We start from the raw sequence: 22,191 nt of genomic DNA, 5'->3' as shown, positions 1-22,191 counted from the left end.
TAAATGGACGCTAATGCTTCCATCCGGGGCAAAACAATGAATGGATTGATTAGTATGAAAATGATGTGAATCAACAGCTGTGAGAGATTTTGAACAGCGTCCTCCACTACTATCATAAAAACAAATCAAACTAGAGAATATTTTTTTTAAAGGCAGCTGTTTATCTCTTTAGAAGAGCTCGAACCATTTAGAGAATCTACGAGTGCATTTCCATCCACCTGTTTTTTAAGGGCATTTTCAATTTGAGTGGAAACACTGGAAAAAAAAAAAAAAAAAGTTGAAGTATAGCAAAAGAGCTTTTACAAGAGGACGAAGTGAAAAAGTTGGTGTATCAATGAAAACAGCAGTGGGATGTGACTTAAACATCCACTCCACTGAAGAGAAGAAAATTGAGGCAGAAAATATGAGGAACGTATAAAAAATACAACAAATAAACACAGATAACTCAATACACTTTAGCTGTTTCCCAATTCAGGGGCCGCAACTTTCGGAGGCTGCATTTCGAGGCCGACAGCGTCACAGTCACAGACCTATCCCAAGATTCATTGTGCGCTGGATAAAAATAATATGGCATCAAACAACACCAACAGAGAGCCCAAGGATTACACTTTTTAATTTAAGTATTGGGTTTCAGCTCAGTTCAACAGCTAATGGTACAACATTTAAACCAAGGGCCTCATGTTTTTGTGGAAGAAAGTTATGTGTTATCAAGATTCCTAGGCAACAGGAGCCGCACTTTGTGATGCAATGGTAAGGGCGGGCACAGCTGGTGGCGCTACGTGAAAATCCTTCGTAGACCAGGCCATTTAATTTTGGTTCGGCCTTTGTGGTCCACGACAGCTACCAAGGACCACACCTTCGAAGACCGCGTCCTTAAAAGGACCCCTGCCCCACTGAGCTTTTATGTTGGTTTTACCTTAAATTTGCTTCCTGTCTATATCTAAGCAGTGTAATATTTTTGGTCAGAAATTGAGGTAAAACTGCCTATAACATAACGGTCTAGTATCAATATTAAAGGTCTCAGCTCTTAAGCAACAGCTAATGACATTTTTAAAGCAAAAGTTTCATCTATTAGAAATCAGTAGAAAACTGTGTTTTGGAGTAAAGCGTGACTGTGTCATGTCTATTCTCTCACTAATGTACTGTATTTTCTAGAAGCCAGCATGAGCACTACAGAAACCACATACTCCAAAGCTAGCCGCTAGCCTCCAGCTAAGCTAAGCTACTTTAGACTAAACACATCCTGAATCCAGCGCTGCGTAAATAAAGCCTATGTAATTTCTGAAAGCAGAACTGACAGTTTCTTGCTTGCACAAATAAAAATTTAAATTGGTAGTTAATAAATTACCACTTAAATGAATACACCGTGGTGTGGTTCTGGTTAGCAAACTCTAGACATGTAGAAATAGCTGAGTATGCGAGAGTAATGACTCGGTTACTGTTACACACAGTTTACATACACCACAGTTTTCAAATGTGCCATTATCCCACAGTTTTCTCCTGTGGGTACACACTCTCAACAGATATTAAACAAGCAACAACAAAAACTTTAAAGAGAGGTACAGTTTGTTGGAGGTGTCTGTTCAGGTGAAGGGAGCTGACCCTTTTAGAGCCACCATGTCAGAACAGAGCCACATTAACCTCCATTTAGAAACAAATCATCCTCATTGTACCACAGTCTCTCATAAAATACACTGGAAAGCCTTCACTGCAACCAAAACCTATCAGTGTGAAAAGGTGCCACTTCTACACAGCCTAAATTTTGGTGGACCACAGCTTGTTATTGTAGCTTTGTGACCACAGCACTCCTGTTTTTACATCTCCACACCATTATCAAGATGTACTCTAACCAGAGGGCCTGATGTGACTCCAGGTCACAAGTGTACTAGTCATGCGGTGTGCTGCATGGATGAATAATCACAAACTGTTTTCTCCTTCCCTGTGCCTGCACTGTTTGTGTCTGCTCTCTCGTTGTGAGCATGAGCTCTCAATTATCAAGGCTGGACACATGATCTCTCTGCCAGATCTCAGAGGAGGCCCAGTCACTGTATCATGTTTCCTTATAGCTCTCTCAGACAGGCACTGTAGTGCAGCTACAAAAACAATCAATTCGTGTAATATGATACAGAGACAAATACTTTATCCTTGACCTTTACATTATTGGTTGTAGTAAATTGTGGAGTATCAACTGACTGTGAGTTTATTGATCCCTAATATCAATAATACAAGACTTACACACAGCCTTCTTAATGAAAATATAAAAGAAAATACTCAAACCAGTCAGGAAAATGAAACCTCTGACCCAGTATGTCTCGGTCCTGGCCCATATACTGCAGCTGAGTGCAGCTATTATCCTCCAGTATTGAAGGACACTTGGAAGATTTTCTGTGTGGCAGACTTGATCCAGATGTTGAAATAGTAGCTTACAATCATGCTGTATATGGGCCAGATTCAGGCCAAGAAACCAGGCATATAGTGGCCCAGAAGAAAACAAGCATGTGGCCTAAGTATGAGCCAGATTTATTTTGCTATGTTATTTTGCTATTTGCTATGCTGCTGCATGCACTCTTGTAAAAACATGTCCAATTCAAGACGCTTGATATTTTCCTGGACAGCAGTAGTTATCACTATTACGCATTAAATATGCCTTTCCTTTAAAGCAGGTGTTGCAGAACTTTGCAGCACATTCATGCATTTCAAACACAAATGACATTTGCTTCAGAGAGATCTGTATGCACGACAAAGCAGTATGACTCTCTACCACAGGAGCTGACAAATCTTTTTGAAGATGAGAAATTTGTACATGTAAGAAATGTCAAAGTGCCTGTACAGGCTAAATAGAGCAGGAGTGATAGAGAATGCCACAGAGCACTTTCTGAATTGGGTTAATCATCAGCACATTTTAGGCTCTCAGAGCTCCTGAAGTGCAGCAAAAATCAAAGCTCAAGCACCATAAAATCAATTACATAACATGCAGGATGCATAAACAGCATGTCTGCCTGAGGCTCCTCAGGTAATAACAAGGCTAAATTCATGTCAACACTATGGGCTGACATGCATTCTTCAGCTACACTGATGAGTACACGTGATTATGAAATCCACGTTTCATCACTCACTAGCTGCTTCTTCCCTATCCCGACGATAATTATTAAGAGAATTACATACAGGTGGCACATGTTATTAGGAGGCACTGTGAAAGCAGAGAGGGGTTTACACATAGAGGCCCGTGGGCTTCTGCATCTTTTTAAGTGTTGGTAATAAAAAGTAGTCACCACCTCCTGAGGAACTCCTGGCCAATGGGAACCCATTGAACAAACTTTTATGTGTCTTCAGAAAATGCTTGAGCGTCCTCTGCGCTGCTTCCCTCAGTCAGTCCTCAACATGCGCAGGTAGGACTGACTTCAGGGAGGGAATTTCACGTCCGTGGCTCCTTCTGCTCCTGCATCTCACCGCTGTGCCTCACTGCTGAGCCTGTCTGTGTCCTGTCACAGAGGGGGAGTGAAACATGGCCCTCCACAGCTCTGGTTTGACAAGGTAAATATCTCATGTTGAATTTCTGTCAGGGCTCTTCATCAGCAACCTTTGTTTCTGAGCTAGTATAGTTTCCATAACAACCAAGACTCATTTAAGACTGGGTGTCGACTAATAATCTATTTCTAATCTTCATTCAGGAAGAGGAAACATCTACATTTCCCTCTGTCTGATAACTTAGTGACTTGATGGGTGCAACAGGATCTTTAGCTTAGCGTAGATTAAAGAAGATGCCCATTTGCCTTTTAATCTGGCCCACACACACACACACACACACACACACACACACATGCAGCCTGTAAACCTCCACTGCACGACATTTTAACAAAGTAAAAGGGAAAAAAGCTCTTAAGTGATAAACACCAAGCTTCCGGGCTTTAGCCCTTCAGTGTTTTCCTGTCAGGAAAAAGCCTGAGTGAATGAAATCACGTTCGACTGCAGCATCATCATCTCTTTGACAACATGTTTTCACATTTATTGCTTAAAACTTTTGTCTGCACATTTTCTACCACAGTCAGTTTTAACATGACCAAACTGTACAGCTGATTCATGCTTCATCCTCAACAGCGATAGATTTTGAGCTAATTAAGACAAATGAGAAAAGACACCAGGAGTGTTGGCTCGCTCTCTGGGAGAACCTTAGGATCGTCACTACATGGGTGGCAGCATAAGGAAAGTCCCATCAAATGTTGATGAATGTCAGGAATTAAAGTGGATGACATGTCATTACCTAATTGACTTTGCTGACTGATTACATGATGGGATATTTACTGGAATATATATGGGGATTTTTTTTGTCCTATGATGTTTCATTTGGAACTATAAGTATTTTCTTCTTTCCGTGTAACCACAGCTCTTTAATCTTGGAGGATGCACATTACCCACAATTATATTTACAGTGAATGTTATACTGGTGCATGTTTGATTTTTATGTCAGCGTAGGGGCATATAAACATTTAGGAAGCCCACGGTAAGACAGCTGTCTACTTTTCAAATCCTTCTGACGGCTTTCATGGCGTTACTTACAGTGACAACTTACCCTTGTGGATGTATTTGTCTAATACACAAAGGGCTTGAAGCAATTCTCTGTGCAAATATTGTTGATGCATCAGCCTAATGGGTGAAGACAAATGCAACCTGAAGCTGCACAATCATTTTGTGCCAAACAAACATGAAAGACCTGTGTTGATTTTTAATCCTTCTGTCTCCTTCTGCTCCCTCCTTCACAATTATTGTGCACAGAATTATGAGAGCGGCTATCATGTGATGAGATCCTCTAAAGGAAACCAAAAACAAAATCATTTTGATTGTCTCCAAAAAAGTTAGATGAGAACATCGATAACACTCTTTTATCTGAACTGACAGTCAGGAGCTGGTTTCACTGTGATAGACTTTTGACTATGGCTTAAATCAAATTCATCAAAATTCATCCAATTTGCAACCATAGACCATCTTAACTAGGACTAATTTGCCGTGAAGACTCGGTAAATTAAGACTTCAAACTGAAAAACACTTCTGACCAAGCAGCTGCAGGAAACCTCCACACCTCCATTCACTACAACAGAAAATGTTTGCCCTCTGGATGAATTCAAAATTAACAAGGAAACTTCATGAAATGTAGCGATAGAGAAAACCTACTGTAGCATAAAATATCAGCGTTCAATAGCTATGGATTCTTAAGCTATGTTTATGTATATTTCCAGTGGGTAACTGCTGTATATAAAAACTCTTTCCTTTCTTATTACTTACTCAACACTGCTGGCTAACCACTAATTATGGCCCATGTTTTCCTTTCTTGACATTTTGTGCTTCAGATTAGAGGTATTGTTTAAACTGTAATTACAGGTAGCCTAGTGCAGGAAAAACCATTCATGTTTGTAACCTGAGTTACAGATTTTGGGACTTTCTGACACCAACGATATCTCCCGCTTGATGACAATAACTACAGAAACTGTTGGCAGAACAGCTGCAAACGTACCAACACTGGCAGTTAAATCAAAAAACAGTCCAGTATTAACACCAATACAATCAATTCAGCTCATTTTTATCTGAGATGTACACTATGTGGATCTGGTTTTACTTGCTAACAAACTGCCAAAAATTAGCTTGGCATTAGCAAGTGGTAGCTATCATTTTAGTGTTAAAATAAGTCAGCCTTTATTTTTTTAAGGCTGTTTAACATGCATTAAGACTAAGACAAAATCCAGACTGGGCTAACACTACAGACCAGTCTAAAACTTGTGAAACTGGCTACAGGGCGACAGTTAGCTTAGCTTTGGGGGACAAAAAGTTAACCTGGCTCGATCCAAAGAAGAAAAAAAAATCAACCATTGCTTCTAAAAGTCACTAATTAACATGTTAAATCATGTTTGATCCGTACAAGAGCTGATGTGAAAAAACATTTGTAGATTGACACTCTAAGGTAAACTAAAGGTCTCTGCGCCGTAGCTTCATATTTAATTGTATCAACCTACTCATCTAACTGCCAGAAAACCAGAAGTGTATTTCTGCAAAAATATCAAACTATTCATAGATATTTTGTAAATGTTGAGGGTTAAATGTTGAAGGCTTCCTCTGTCACATTTCACATGTAACATGCGTCAGTCCAGCCTGTAGATGGATCGGTGAGGAGGGCAGACAGTGAGTCCCTCTGGTGCTCTGAAGATGGTCCTTTAAGTGAAGGGCATAATTTTAGAGTCCAGTGTCTCCCCTGAAGAGACCTTGCTGACCTAGCCATTACTCATGTCTCTGACTGTACACTCACACACATGCACATACTGCTCAGGCTAACATACACATTTGCAAGATAGTTTACACACTGGAGATGGGGTGTGCCCTCAGTGACACCAACCCCTCCCTCTTTTATTTCACAGACTGACAAGCTACATCCTTTGTCTTTGGAAAAGAGTCCTTGCTATCACTATCCGTCATGTTGACATTGGGTTTAGAACTGCTGTGCAAAGCTGTCACTTCTCAGGATACATAAAGAAAGCTAAAGACAAAGAGTGTAATAATGCAAGTGAAAGTGTGTACACAGTGTACCACTGCTTAGACATATGCACTGCCGTGTAATATCACTTAGAAAATCGGCTTGATATTGTTGTCATTTATCCACCTTGTCCAGTATGTAAAAGTACTCATATAGTTATTAGGTTACTTCAGTGGAGCAGAAACCCACATCTGCACTTCCAATGCAAGCAGTGGCAAATAATATGTCCCTGTTTAATTATGTTTTCAGTAATTAAAATTCAGCATTTAAAAAAAAAAAACAACTCAGGGTCCACTTATTAGCTTATCCAGGGCTCAGCTGCTGCACAAACACATGGCTGAAATCTACACAATACAAACATTTTTGCTGATAACCTTAAAACCTTAAAGGTCCCATATTGTATAAAGTAAGATTTCAATGTCTGTGCATTTGTTACCTCCACATAATGGCAATCATGTTTAAAAAATGATATGATGCAGTTGTTTTTAAGATGTTTAATCAGCCCGAAGCTTAAATCATTTGGTCGACCATGTAACCTTAAAGGTCTAGGTTCTATATTAATACTGTGAAAGTATCAAAGCCTCAGTCCACAGAGAAATGCACACAGCCTGTATTCAGAAACTGAGCCTTAAAATCAGCCGTCAGGACTTCTGTAACTTTGTGATGTCACAGCAAAGCAGTCATCACTGTCAGCCACATCCCAAGCCCTGCCCACATGGACCCACCATCCAACCTGAAATCTGCTATATATTTATTTGATCACTGGGAAAACAGTCAATCTAAGAGAGAGAGGAGGGAGGAGATGTAAAATGACAAATATATCTTCTTATGAATGTCAGCACTTCAAAGAGAAGTGTAAACTATGGGACCTTTAAGATGGTGAAATATTTTAACTGTAGTTCATTGTAAAATATTTGACATGACCAGATGAACAAACTAGCACTAGTTCCATGGCTCAGTTTCCCCCAAAATTAATGGAAGCTTAATTTAATTGTGTGCATGACACACCGTGTGGTACTGCACTCACACACATCAGAAACACAGTAGAAAAAGTTGGGTTGTTTGTATCTGTATTATTTCTCTTTCTAAAAAGTTATGTTGAACAATTGTTCCACCTCCACTTGGCATTTACTGTCATATCCTATCTACAGTAACCTTTACTGGGATGCAAAGCCGGCGCATTTTGAAGGAACATTTTCTTTCTCCTCATGTGGTCAGGATGAGCAGAGGTCACCAGTGAAGTAGTCCTTCATGTCTTCCCTGTGGTGTTATATTGATTCACACACGCAAGAAACTGTCAAAGACAATTAGACACATGGCTGAATTCTGATTTCCTCCATCACTTCTGAACAGAAAGCAACTGCGGCATCTGTCGATGTCGGCGTACTTCCCTGTCTGTACGGCTCTGCTGTCCCTCCTCATCGCTCCAGCACTTGGACGTAAGTCACCCACAGCGCAATGCACTATCACAAAACCAGTGTACCGTATATATTGCATGAAAACCACCATTACTGTGAATGTGTTTGTCTTGCAAACACAGACAAAGAGGAACCAGGTTAATGTTAATGCCGGCGTGTTGACTGTTGCTAGGTCATTCTCTTTATCAGAACTCACAAAGCAAAGGCCAGAAATAGCAGACACACTGTACTGGCCTGTGTCGTAGGATTAAATCAGATTAAATGTCCCCTCTGATAATCACAACAAGCCCATTCTCTGCAGTTGTTTTGGGACACAATAAATCTAACATGACCGCGCACTGAGTGCCAGATAACAGTAGGTGTGCTGCTTTGTGAATTTCGCAGCGCACATGCAACTGCATGTGACATCTTAATTGTGGTTCATCACCTGCTCGTTGCACTAATGACCGGCTTTCTGAGCGTAATGCCGCGGCAGACAGTAACTTTAACAACTTGAGGCCCACATGCACAGTCAGATAAGTGTTTAGTGGTTGTAAATATGGGAATATAAATACCGTCTCACCACTTGATCTCATTTCTCAGCAGTTATGTGGGATGTGGGAACAGCTTCCAGATGTGTTGTGTTCATGCTGCTCACAGTAAATGAGCTGACTCAGGTTATTGACTCGGGAGCCCCTCTGCCTGTCACCGCGCTTGCTTCATTGAGGTTTTTTTTCGAGAGGCTTTTCCCCCCTTCACAACTGTAGGGTCAGGACTCAAGGATAGCGCCCTCTTCTGACACTGTCCAGGAACTTTTTTTCCACTGCATGAAAAATCCCATTGACAGTGAAATCTTCAAGTTTTTTTGTCACACAACACAAAACAGCCTTTTTCTGTTGAAACTCAAATATAATCGTTTCTGAAGTCTCATACATTATGTATATATATTTAATGTCAGTTTGTTATTGGGAAGCAAAAACTAAGTCAGACTTTTATTTTGTAGATTAGAGTTATATTATATATTTTATTATATTATATATTTTTATAGATTCAGACGGCTGAGAAATATTAATGATGAAAGCAGAAATCAAAGTGAGATACATTACAGTTTCCATCCTAATAAATCATACAGATAAACAACAGGGAAAGTGGCTCACCTGCCATATTGACCCTCTGAGAGGTTTCTGATGACATACGGCTGTGCCCGCAGTCATGCAACACTAGTTGCTGTATTTATCAACATTATGTTTCCATGTCTCAGGACAAATTTGGATCAGAAGTGGCGCCGGGGAGCTCTGCATTATAAATCCCCAGAGACTGTGCTGATCGGTTTGTGTTCATGTGTGAATACGTGAAACACTGTTAAACGTGGTTGTAAGAAAAACTCACATTAAAAATGCATCACGGTGCATCGTGATGTTAATCCACTCCGACATTAAAGACCTTGCTTCTCCCCCGTGTCTGCCTCCTGCCATACGCCAACTGAATTAAACTGACTGGTAATACATTGCATTTGTCAAATTCAGCAAAGAACAAGTGTAATGAGATTATTTATTTTGTTTTCTCCTGTCAGAACTTGACCTGAACAGACTGGATGGTGATACTGTCTGCCCGCCGATGAGAAGCGGACAAGACGACCTTCCAGGTAAAAAGAGTCTTTAGTGAAACTGGGAATGATCAGTTGTATCTGGGCTGTATTCAAAGCAGGAGTTGGAAAACCACAAGCCTCAAAAATTCCTAAAAGAGAAAACAGACTATCTGAAGTGAGCTGGTGAGTTTAATTAGTTGAACAGGGTGGGCTGCCTCATGCCTCAAGACACCTTTAGATTTCAAATGAGCCAAATAAAATGTTCCACTTGAGCTTGACAGAATTTTACTTGGAACAATTCGAACTCAGCAAGATTGTAATTGCTCACCTCTGCTCTGTTTCAAACAGTTCAACACATCTGCTCACACTCTGCTCCGTGGTTTAACGAAGTTTCATCCAAAGAAAAAAGCTCTTTGTTGTTAATGTGTGTTGTTTCCCTATTTTTGTTATTTAGAATGAACTTAAATAAATTTCTTGTGATCATGAAATAATAAATTCACGATCGTGACAACATGCTCTAACACTATTCTAAGTTACCTAATGAATAATAAACATAATAATTGTAATATTAAGATTATGTGATAATATATTACGTTAGAAAACAGGCCTTATACTGCATGTTGTGATAACAATTTTTTAGGGGGGGAATGTGAAATTATAAATATTTTAACACTGTAGTTTTTGCTGCTGCTATACAATATGAATAATGATTAAAACAATATTATTTCCATTGCACTAATGATTATCACAATCATCATGTGCATCATGCATCATCCACTGTAGGTTTTGATCTGATCACCCAGTTCCAGCTGGACGTGATCCCTCTGAAAGGTGTGAGGAAGGTGGACGGCTCCACCCCCCTCCAGGTGGCCTACCGCCTCGACAGGGAGGCCAACTTCCAAATTCCAACCATGTAAGTACAGTAAAGAGGGTTTAAGAGAAACCAGATAAAAACACAGACAAATGTTGGAGAGAGGCAGTGGTCTCCTCCTGATGCAGGTGTTGCATTATTACAGGTCTGGCACAGATGTTACTGCGTGGCGAGCAGCGTATAATTGGTAGAGAAAAACATGTCTGAACCTATTTGGCATCTCTTAGACACAAAAGCAGAGTGGAGGTATTTTTGCGTGTATGTGAGCAAGTGAGTGGGAAAAGCATGTGTTGGTTCGTATTTGAAACACTTGGTATTTCCAGGAAATGTGAAGAGACATATCTCTCCCAGGCCTTCGTGGTAATGATTTATCCTCAGTTGTATGGACTCAGCTTCAGAATGAAAATAAAGTAACAGGTGCTGACAGCAGTGGCTTCCTGTGAAGGTTTTCCGCAGTTTGTAATTAAAGGTTAGTTGCATCAGTGTGACACAGATGGGAGTCCTGGTCTCAAAATAAACCATAGCCCCCCCCCCCCCCCCGCCCACGTTCCCCACACCCTTTTGGAGAAAAGGGATTTTGTTTTGAAACAATAAGTCTATTAATCAAATAGTCCAAACAGAAAATTGATTTTGATTTTGATTATCATTCAGTTGATTATAAGTCAAGCTCCAAAATCACTGGATCCTACATTTCCCACAATGCAACCAATTGCATCTTTTCATTAGGTCCTCAGTGCCTGGTAAAATTCCTTTTTTTTCAAATTACATACCCCCAGTTTTTAAAGTATGTTTTCAGTTAAAAATGTGTTGTCTCCTACCTCATTTGAGAAAACTCTGATGATATTACAGGGGGTATTTCTTCATATTCTTTCAGACTTTTTTTGTGACTTACCAAATATGTAAATTAACATTTCCTCATCATATTAATATAAAACATCATCTAGTCTGCTTATTGTCTCCTTCAAATGTATTTGTTTTGTAAATTAGTTATATATAAACAAAACTTTTAGGAGGCAGGGTTGGAAAGTGAGCATCATGTGTAAATGCTCCTACAGGGCTCTTGGAAGTCCAGGGTCCTGGGGCAGCTGCCCCCTTTTGCCCAGTCAATAATTCAGCTCTGCAGTAACTAAATAGAGACATTTTTGTCTCAGTGTTTTGCATTTTTACTGTGCACAAGTGAAAGAAATGCTGTTTAAGACAAAATTACAAAATACAGGTGTCAGGACAGAGTGTGCAGATTAATGGCTTTACCGCTTTACATAACCAAGCACGTCTCTGGTGTTTCCCAGTGTGCCTGCTCCAGCCTGTTTTGGCTAATCTTTTCCTGCAGGCCAGCTTTCCTCAGACGCTCTTATGTAACTTGCTGGCACCCTGCATCTACACCACTCGGGCCTGTCACACTGAATGTAAATACGTGTTTATTTCCCCTGTGAGTCCAGCGTCACAGACTGTGCTTTGAAGTCCATCTTTGCTTAAGCTGCACTCCCTCTCTTCTCTTCTGCAGGGCAAAAGCAGCACATACTTCAGAGTTTCTTACCTTGGGGCAGGGCTAAAGAGTGGTCTTCATTTGTTTTACTGGGTTACAGGAAACTCTTTTTTATTGCCTCACCTTGATCGTTTACAAGACGGTAAAAGTCCGGCTGCAGCGCCCATCTATGAATGTACCACCTACTGAGAATCTGGCTTGTTAAAAACACAGAAAGCACCAGACTGGGGATACTAACCAGGACTGCACGTTGTAACTGAACCAGTGATTTATGCACGAGGCAGCCTCTTTCACAGTGTCACGTCTGTGATATAAAAGCATGCCTTAACACCTACAATATCTTTTTTTCTTTGAAGCTTGTGGCTTAAATTTATTTGTATTTGAATCTCAAAGACAGAGCTGTCAAGCCTTTGTGTTATTTTTATCTTGCACTTCATTAAATGATAGTTTTGGTGAGTGGTGTTTAATTTGTTAGCTTTGACATAGGTTGTATTTTGAGATTTGTAACCTGGCAAGGTGAGAGCTGTCTTTGAGCTTTCCCTTTTAGTGTCAGTCAGTAATGGCACATTAAAGATCCCATATTTTACACTTTTCCGGTGTTTAATTTGAAGTTTTTATGTCCATAAGAAGATAGGTCGCCTCTCTCCTGATTGGCTGACTGTTTTATGAGTTATCAAATAAAAATATAGCAGATTTCAGGTAAAACACTCAGCCAAAGCCTGTAGAGTTGGATGGTGGGTCCAGGTGGGCTGTGCTGGGAGCTAAGCTGAGCACAGTGACTGTATAGTTGTGACATCACAAAGTTACAGAAGTCCTCATTTTAAGGCTGAGTTTCTGAGACCTGCTTTATAATCAAAAAACACCAGGACATCTACCCTTTTACTGTATGGGACCTTTAAAATAGAGTTTGATGAGCTTTAACACTCTTCCTTGATACCTGATCTCCATTCCCTTCTCAGGCTCAACTTTCCTCGTGGCTTCCCAGACGAGTACTCCTTTATGGCGACCTTCCGCATGATCAAGAACACAGTGAACAAGGTGTGGAACGTCTGGCAAGTAGTGGACGAAGACGGCAACAAACAAGCTGGCCTGAGGCTGAATGGCGACCAGCAGGCCCTGGAGTACTTCCTGATGGGTGCCGACGGCAACCTGCAGACCGTCACCTTTCCTGGCCTTTCTGTGCTTTTCAACACCAAGTGGCACAAGGTGATGATCGGCGTGGAGCGCGACCAGGTCACTCTGTATGTGGACTGCCAGCCCGTGGATCAGAAACCCATTAAGGGCAAAGGCCCCATCAACACAGAGGGAGACACTCTTATTGGCAGGCTGGATGCTGATCCTGACGCCTCCGTAGTGGTGAGTGAGGATGGAGAATTGCCTACTGCATTTAATCATGTTCACTGACTCTCCTTATGAGCTCTATCAGTGAAACAGTGCTCTCTGTGGACAAACACTTTCAGGTTTAAGTGTATGCTGAGCTCTGCTATAATTTAAAAGTTCTGCTGTCACAGCAAAGCTGCTCAGCTGGATTCCAGTGGAAAAAAAAAACTTAATCCCTGCAGAAAATCGCATTGGTGGAAAATCAAGCTCAACAACCCATATAGAGCACATTCATTCAAGACTACAAAGAAGTAACTGCACCATGACAAAGCAGTTCAAGATTTTTTTTTCAGTGTCACGTATGAAAATGAATGCATAGCTGATTGTACTTTAACATGTCTTTTCAGTTTGAGCTCCAGTGGATGCTGATTCACTGCGACCCAAAGAGAGCCCAGAGAGAGAGCTGCAATGAGCTGCCGGCCACTGAGGTACAGTAACAAGGACTCAGATCTGCTCAGCATCTGCTGTGGTTTGTGGTTTTATTCAGGTTGATAGGGCTCCCAGCACGCTGGAAGGAAAACAGCGCAGAAATGCTGAGATGGAGCTGCAGAAGTGTAACAAATACTCGACAAAGCAGTTTCCTTTAGTACATCCAGAAGTTGCAGTTCATCCACAACAATTTACAAATTAAGAGTGTTTTTTTATTGTCAAATTGTTCTGCTTCTACCAAGACTTCTTAGAGGCAAAGCTGTTTAGATCCAGGCAGACATGATCTCATTCTTTCTGCTAAACCTCAGTTCATGGAGCCAAAAACACAAACGCTAGTTAGCTAACTGCAAACTGTAATAGCAAAGAGGAAGTGTGATCAAATTAAAAGCGTGAGATCAGAAACCCAACCTGCGTAGTCTGCATAGTGCCAGATTTCTGTGGTCACCGTTTCATTTAAGTCCAGCACTGAATACAGGATGTAACACTTGTGTCTTGAAAAAACAAGAATACAACCACCACACGTGGCCTCACAACAAGAACATGGTTTTGCATGGTTGCATCTAAGATGAAAAGTCATTGCACTGACTTTGCCCACAAAAAAACTGGGATGAGATGAATTAAAAGTCTCAGTGATGGGAACATATAATGTCATATAATAGACAATTACATATGTCGCCTTTCCTGAAATAACTTCCCTGATGCAGGCTCAGTACCTGCTGGGGTAATGCAATACAACACCTGCCGCCTGAGAGAGTGTCAGCAGGATTAATACCTAGACTATATTATACTATTACCACCTCAAATTAAGAAGTCAGTTAGCTTAACTAGCTAACCAATATAGCATAGCTTTAATTTTTTAATGAGTAAGTTAGCTTTATCTCTGTTAACCTCTTCTCAGGGTTTCTGTTCGCTAGAGAAAAATGTGGTTCTCTGGCTTCAACAAGTTCAGAGTTAGAAGTTAGCAGCCTTTATGTGTGTTGAAACAGGTGAAGCTAATTTTAGCCATTGCTGGACCGTTTGTGGCATCTGTGTTCATTTGCCACAAACAGCCAATACACTGTTCGGACCTTAGCTGTAAGCTGTTATTTACCTCCAGTCTTACTCCCGTTTCTTTTGGTCTCTGTATGTCTTTTAAGTAGATACTTAAAATTCCTGAATAAGAATTTTTTTTTTTTTTTAACTGAAACATTTTGAACGTGGGTGGACACTTCGTTGTCACGCAGTTCACGCAGACCTTGGCAAATTTGCGCCACATCTAAAATTTGCTTCACATTCTGTCATATGGAAAAGGTAAACTAACATGGACGCCTCACATCAGCCATAGTCTATCATTAAAAGTGATGACACTCAGATTTACTTGATATAGTGCTTTTTTATTGATTTGATAGTAACAATGTATGACAAGTATGAAACTAGTATGTGTTGCACAAAGACTCTTGACTCTTGTCCCTAGTTGGGCTTTTACATGTACAGTATCTTTAAAACAGCCAATATTCCTTAAAATAAAACTACGGACAGCAGAGTAAAAGACCATACTGAAATGATTTGATTGTGATGTGTATTAAGAGACAACAATAGTGACAACACAAAACAAACAACACAACTAGTAATATCATACACTTAGCTAAAAATATACAGATGTACAGTCTAAAAACAGACAACAATAGCACAACAAGCAGACAAATAGTCCTGGTTTGCTTTTACCCAGCACTTTGTTGTAAAGAAACTTTTATCTGGAGTTAATTTGATTTCAGTTCCAGAGTTGACAGCTCTTCATGGAGAGAACTGATTGTCCATATTTATATCTACAATGTGGTATTTCACAGTTGTCATTCGCTACGCTGCTAGTTGCTCTGTTACTGTCTTGCCTTTGAATATATCTGGAGAGAGACTGTGCACTAAACGGTTGATACATTTATAAACTAATTTGAAAAAGCAACGATGAATAAAGGTCTCAAAACTAAGTAGATTGCATCTTTTCAATATGTGGCACTGATGCCATCGAACAAGCTTTTTGTCCATTATTTTCAGTGCCTGATTGCGTAAAGATGTGAGAGTTCGGACTGTAGATGGTGACACTTGAGCCCATACTGTGATACAATGTGAAAAAAAAACATATAGTGCATAAATAACTGTGCTTCATGAGTAGGTATGTAGTTAATTTGTAATTAATTTGAAGCCATTAGGGCTGGTCTTCACTGTTTTTTAGATCTTCTTTGCATGTTTATCAAATCAGAGCTGTGGATCTAAGATTAATCCCAAGAACTTGAAATCATTGACCTCCTCTATTTCTTCATTCTGTAACTTGATTTTCAAGTTTTCAGGTGAGCCCTGTTTTCTAACGGAGATATATGTAGAAACTGTCTTTTTCAAATTCAAAATGAGATGATTATTATTCAGCCGCTGATGGACATCATCCAAGTAAGCAGTTAGGACTTTGGCTGCCTTGCTAGGTGATTTAGCTGATGTGTATATGACTGTGTCATCTGCATAAAGCTGACAATCGGCCTCCAGGCAACTTGCAGGCAGGTCATTTATAAACAAACAAAAAAAGCAGCGGACCCAAAATCAACCTGATATTGTCAAAGTGCAGTATTTTTATCCTGACACTATTCAATTCAACAGTTATACAACCATTTAGTCTGCTGGGAATCTTTCAGCTTTAGGGCTGTTAGAAATCATTCAACAGTGTAAACTAATGAGAGGTTGATTTACATAAACAAATATAAATGCAGCACAAGGTAACCATTACATTTTCTGTTTCCAGAAAAGTTAGGATAATGTTATCCTGGCATGAAAGCACACAAACATTGTGTGAGGCTTATGGCATCTGTGACTGAATGTTATCTTTCATTTCAGTTCGGCTTTAGCACAAATTAATGAGATTTCTGCCTCTGAGAAATACTTGTAGCCTGTAATGAAAGTGCCACTCTGCTGTCTCACATCTCACTGTGTTAAGGACGCAGTGCAGTGAATTAGGATTAGCTGAAGAGTGTTTTTATTCACTCACTTGTATCAAGATGCAGATGTTTCTATCCACTGTAGAGAGAAATATTTCCTGGCCTGGTGCACTCTATTAGATTCAGGCTAACATGGGGGAGTGTTGGTGGTACTATGGGCTGTGTATTTAAATGACAGCATGATATACTCACTACTATGACAATGAACAGGTGCGCTTCTGCTGACACTTTTGGTGAGGGTGGTGTAACTACTTTCACTAACTCTCCCTTTATCTGATTTCTCTTGCTTCTTCAGATGTATGCCAATGCTGAGGTATTTATTTTTCTTCTCTACCTTCTTTTTGCTTTGTGATTTTTAAGCCAATAATCTACTTCAGTGCTTTGGTTGTCTAATTGCCTCATTGCTTTGTTCTATATCTAATTTATGGTGGTGGTTTTGTTCTTTCTTTCATGTTTGTGTAGGTAGACATTCATGAATTTAAGCAGAATTTCACATGCAATGTCTTCAGACTGTAAATCAATTTAGCACAGAGATGGATTATAAGTGATGCCCCAGTTAGAAGCACGCCTGCAGGCTGCAACAGGGCGTATGTGCTGAAAGAGGCTCGATTTACAAGTCTAACTTTTATCAGTGTTGTATGTTAAATCTCTTCTTCAAACATGTACAGTATTTGTATTTTCTTTTCAATTAAGTCTTTAGTATCTGTCCCATTTTCTGACTGGTTGTCTCCTTTCTCAGCCTGATAGATCAGTCCAAGGCCCCCCAGGAGCCCCTGGCCCAGAGGGCCCCAGGGGGCCCCAAGGAGAGAATGGCAGAGATGGAAGAGATGTAAATATTTCCTCCTTGATAACAGTCATTCTTCCTACAAATGTCTTTGTCTGACCCATTTCTGTCAATATGGAACTTCTCCCTACGTCTTTTCTTTGTTTGACTGTTGTTTTATTCGCCTCTCCAGGGTCTTGCAGGGCCTCCTGGCAGTCCGGGCATGCCTGTGAGTATTAATGCTGAACTCATCTCTTTGTGCATTTAGTGTAGTTTACAGTTTGTTTGCCATCTGATCTGTCAGGGGAAGGATTCACTTTACCTCTGTGTTCACACAGTTTCAAAATAGATTTGTCAACGACAATATTGTTACAATTGCTACAATTCCAATGAAGCTGTGAATTTTTTTTTATGGAAACTTAAAAAGATGAGGCCTGTAGTTATCAGTGGCATGTAATATTCAATATTCAATAGTCAGACATTTGGTAACCAAGTATTAACAAATCAGCCTACATATATAAATGTTTACACCACATTTCAGTGTTTCACAGACCTTTAACCTTGACTCTAAGCTACCATTTGCTATATTTGATCCGTTTCTGACCATTAGCTTGGCAAGCTAATGCAACACATTGACTCAGTTCTGTCTTTCCCTCTTCCCACTGGCTGCTGTACATCTACTGACAACACGTGCCATGCATAGACAGAGGGAGAAACAGATCTGGTTCACTTGAATATGAATATCACTTTGCTAACCCTGCGGTTCAAGATGCTGTAATTGCAACATTTCTGTTTTGAGTCAACTTGTTGCCTCCGTCATCATCCCTCCTCTCTCCTCACATTTCCTGTCTCTACTGTCCACTGGTAGTGGACCCAAGGCTTTACTGCAAAGTCATCTGAACCCAACCCAAAAAAGTCAGGGCCTGTTGGGTTACAGAACACTAAACCACAATATATACTAGGGCTGAACAATATGCGAACAAATCATATTGCGATTATTTTTGGAGATATTGCAATTACGATATGAGTCACAGTTTCAGTTGGATATCCTTTGGGGCTCTCGTGAATCTTTGCAAAGCATTGTGGGATAGCAGGTGATGCGGGACTGACAATGGAGGCAAAAAGGGGTGGGAAACATAGCTAAAAGAAAATGAAAAAAAGTTAAAAGGTTAAAAAAAGAAAAACTTTGTACATGAGGGTGAAATTTGTCCGTAAGCTCTGCAGTGAAGCAAAGGTGGGTCTGGAGGTAGTGTAGTTTCTAGATCCCTCATTTCTGTATCCACTCTTCTGGGATTAAAAATAACTGCTGCTCGACATAAAGTCACATTAAAGCTCATAGAAAGTTGTAGGTTTCTGAGGAGAAAGCTACTTGGTAACCACAGCAGTGTGTCTACTTCAGGTTAGGGTAGTGAAAGCAGCCCAGACATCAACACCAGAAGGAAAAACAAGTGCTATCTGTCACTCTGTAACCTCTCCACACGTTTACCTCTTGGACGCTCATTGTAGTGGACTGCATGTTGAATTTTTCCTCTTTTCACAGGCAACACAACAAACAGTCCGACAAAATGCATTTGCACCGATACAAAACAGACCTGAAACTTTACAGCAACTGCCACAGATTGAATCTGAGGGTGAGCTGGAGGCGACGTGTTTCCTGGTGTCTCAGTCGTTTATCGTAGCTCTGCTCCTGTCCGGCCCGTTTGCTATCTGCATAGCCTTACACAAGCTGGGCGTGTTCTGTCGATCTGAGGAACAACAACGAGAGCGGCCCACCTTCAGTTGATTAAATGTTGTCTGTCAGTGCCTCTGTGTATCTTAGCAACAGGAGATTCAGGAAGAAGATAAAGCTTCTGTTATTCTTGTTGTGTCTGTTTCCTAGGGCAGCAAAGGGGAGCAGGGGGAGATCGGTCTTCCTGGACAGAGAGGCCTGCCTGGTCTTCCAGGAGTCGCTGTAGGAAACATCACCTCATCCACTGACACACACTCTTTATAATGTCTGCCAGTACTGTCTGAGTGTGTGATTGTGTGTCTGTGTGTGTGTGTGTGTGTGTGTGTGTGTGTGTGTGTGTGTGTGTGTGTGTGTGTGTGTGTGTGTGTGTGTGTGTGTTATTCTTCCAGGCCCTGTTTCTATTCTAAAAACATAGAAATAAGAGCAAAACCCAGAACAGTGAGCAGGTTCATAGGATATTCATGTAGTCATTGTCAGTGAAATGTGTGCGAGCAGTGTGTAAGACTGAGTTTAGTGTTGCCTTGTTGATTTGACTGTGTGCTTGTTGTCTGTAGGGATCGTCTGGCCCAATGGGTCCCAGAGGTCCTGTAGGAGAGAGAGTGAGTAAACATTTAGGTCATTTCAAAATCATCATTATGTTTTAGTTTTCTTTTGCATATAGTCACAATGTTTCTTGTAGTTCCCCCGAAGCACAGGTAGACGCAAGTGGTTTTCTTGCCACTGATACATTTGGAGACTTCTCACCAAATCTACTGAAAAACTGAACACCGGATAAGCACATTAATTCAACATTAACATCAGCATACACAGTATGTAGAATGACATTTTACCAAAGTAAAAAGGCCTTCACATTAAAGTCCACTGTAACCAGCTCAAACAATGTCCATGTTGCTGCTTGCTTTGGATGTTGTCAGTGAGTCTTACTGACGCGAGAGCAGTCTGACAGGATTTCATTTGCAAAAAATTGGTCTTACAAAAGTAAACAAATTATGTAAATAATCTAAACACTAATGGCAACAGTTACATTACTGATTTATTTCTCCGCTTGCAGGGTCTTCCTGGCTTCCCTGGACCCGCAGGTCCTCCCGTAAGTGGAAAAATCTATTATTTAAAGCAACATGCACTTTGATGATGTTGTGTATAATTATGAAGAAACTGCTAATACTCATATATCTGCTCTGTCTATTGTTTCACAGGGCCCAGCAAGTGAAGGACCCCCTGTATGTGTTTGCTACATTTTCTGTCTTATATTTTTTTCTTAGACTTTTATTCTCAGACTTACACCAAAAGCAAAATCTTCTGCTGTGTTAACTGGTGTGTGTCTGTATCCAACAGGGACCACCAGGGAAACCAGGAATCCCAGGAGATGAAGGAAACATCGGGCCTGAGGTCAGACGCCAAATTGAAAAAAACACAAAAAGATTTTTAGTTTGAAAAGATGTAGCAATATAAAAATAGTAAGTCGTGGAAATTAACTAAACACTGTTACTCAAGTGTTGCACTAAAGGAGAATTTTATAATATTCCTCATAATTGTAAATGTGGGCAAAGCATTAGAAAAACTTGTTAATATAATGCAGTCCAGGTCAGTACCACTGAGCCCTACACCCTCAATAATAAACACAGTTCATTAACAGCTATCTGACAGTGACCATTAGGATTATTTTTATTGCAGACTTTATGGCTGAGCTGTTGAACTAAATTGCATTCAGATTTTACAGGTATACCTGACAAATCAGGTGGTGTGTTTAGCCATGTTAAATAGATCATTTAGATATTAAATTATCTGACAATGTTTCTTGTACTGGCAGGGTCAACCTGGACCCAGAGGGTCCCCTGGCACAGCGGGGCCTCCTGGTCCTCCTGGTCCACCAGGGCCTGTGGTAAGGACCAGATCTAACCCACGTTGTGTTGACATCTACTAATTCATCCTTAATTTTCCACCTTTCATATTTTCATACCAAACCTTTGGGCCTTATACAGATACAGATATTTGCTGATGTCAGTGTGTTTGAATTAGACACATTTCATGCCCAGAATTACAGGTATTGTGTAACCAGTCACTTGGAAAAAGTTTAGACAGTGGAATACTAAATTACTCCTTACTCTCTTTCATCAGAGGTTTCTCGTGGACCAGGTGCTGTCAGCCTGGTCTAAAATAAAAACACTACCACTGACTGTGTCATGCCACCGGTGACAAAGCTGAACGATCAGTATCTGCAGGCCTTTTAGCTGAAGCTCAATATCAGCCACAGTCTGTATATTGATCACCTGCTGTACAGGTGTAACTCGAACAGTCCTCATCATAATTTCATGTCTTTGTTTGGACAGTGTTGAATTTCTTCTTGTGCTCAGATTCCCATGTGAAATCATGAGTGATCATGATGATGTTGCATGGTGCAGTCTGTGCACATTACTTCTCTGGGTGTGTGGACTCATGTGGACATCTAAACCCCCGCGGCTGTTTTAGATGTCACTCTGCTGTGTTTTAGGGACCGCCTGGTGCCAGCAATGAGGGAAGTGGGGAAGCTGTGAGTGTTTCACTGTCTTACATTCTGCCAAATGTTTCCTGGATGCATGGCAATTGGTTTGGTGACAGCAAATTTCTTATCAGAATGAGTCATTGAAGTTAAGGTAACTTGTAGAGGATCTGGCCGTCTGTTTTGCCTCGTGTCTCACTTCAGTCCTGTCTGTGTGTGGTTGTAGTGTCCTGCTGCCTGCCCGGCTGGACCTCAGGGGATGGCTGGACTGCCAGGGATGAAGGTGACAAATGTCAATGAAGGATGTTCAGTGATTTAACCACTGTGAATGCCAAAGCTGTAACCAAATGATTTAAATTGAGCAATTTTGTCTTGAAAGGTTTAGACTATCAAATACTAAGCTTCCTGTCTCAACTGTCTCGAGGCAATAGAACACCATGTTCACGCCAAATTCATCTGAAAGGGTTGGAAACTCTTCAAAGAAGCAAACCAGTATTTTATCCAAATTTTAGCCCATTAGCTGTAAAACCACTATACTTATATACCGATATAAAAAGATGGACGTCAGCCATAGGTTTCTGAAGGAAGC

At 40.5% G+C, this 22,191-nt stretch overlaps 1 protein-coding gene across 5 annotated transcripts in view; it reads left to right on the top strand.

The window, feature by feature from the left end:
• LOC139633557 (collagen alpha-1(IX) chain-like) overlaps window positions 1-22,191 on the top strand; it is a 34,718-nt gene that overhangs the window by 2,831 nt on the left and 9,696 nt on the right. Inside the window, exons 1-17 of one of the 5 annotated variants that reach the window (XM_071499300.1) lie at window positions 3,235-3,534; window positions 7,874-7,959; window positions 9,491-9,562; window positions 10,289-10,418; window positions 12,822-13,218; window positions 13,590-13,670; window positions 16,927-16,944; window positions 17,371-17,460; window positions 17,588-17,623; window positions 19,274-19,345; window positions 19,678-19,722; window positions 20,175-20,210; window positions 20,320-20,343; window positions 20,459-20,512; window positions 20,934-21,005; window positions 21,615-21,653; window positions 21,829-21,885. In XM_071499300.1, coding sequence (XP_071355401.1) covers window positions 3,506-3,534; window positions 7,874-7,959; window positions 9,491-9,562; window positions 10,289-10,418; window positions 12,822-13,218; window positions 13,590-13,670; window positions 16,927-16,944; window positions 17,371-17,460; window positions 17,588-17,623; window positions 19,274-19,345; window positions 19,678-19,722; window positions 20,175-20,210; window positions 20,320-20,343; window positions 20,459-20,512; window positions 20,934-21,005; window positions 21,615-21,653; window positions 21,829-21,885 — 1,338 coding nt within the window. In that variant the 5' untranslated portion in view covers window positions 3,235-3,505. Of the gene's footprint in view, window positions 1-3,232; window positions 3,535-7,873; window positions 7,960-9,490; window positions 9,563-10,288; window positions 10,419-12,821; window positions 13,219-13,589; window positions 13,671-16,926; window positions 16,945-17,370; window positions 17,461-17,587; window positions 17,624-19,273; window positions 19,346-19,677; window positions 19,723-20,174; window positions 20,211-20,319; window positions 20,344-20,458; window positions 20,513-20,933; window positions 21,006-21,614; window positions 21,654-21,828; window positions 21,886-22,191 lie in introns of those variants that run through there. The other 4 variants (XM_071499303.1, XM_071499302.1, XM_071499301.1 and 1 more) reach the window with 4 other exon arrangements.

This window comes from Trachinotus anak, unplaced genomic scaffold (assembly GCF_046630095.1).
Source record: "Trachinotus anak isolate AG129_WGS33_773 ecotype Australia unplaced genomic scaffold, CSIRO_AGI_Tana_v1 ptg000016l, whole genome shotgun sequence".
Classification (NCBI taxonomy): domain Eukaryota; kingdom Metazoa; phylum Chordata; class Actinopteri; order Carangiformes; family Carangidae; genus Trachinotus; species Trachinotus anak.
The sequence above is the reverse complement of the archived record's forward strand: the minus strand, read 5'-3'. Positions and strand labels throughout refer to the sequence as shown.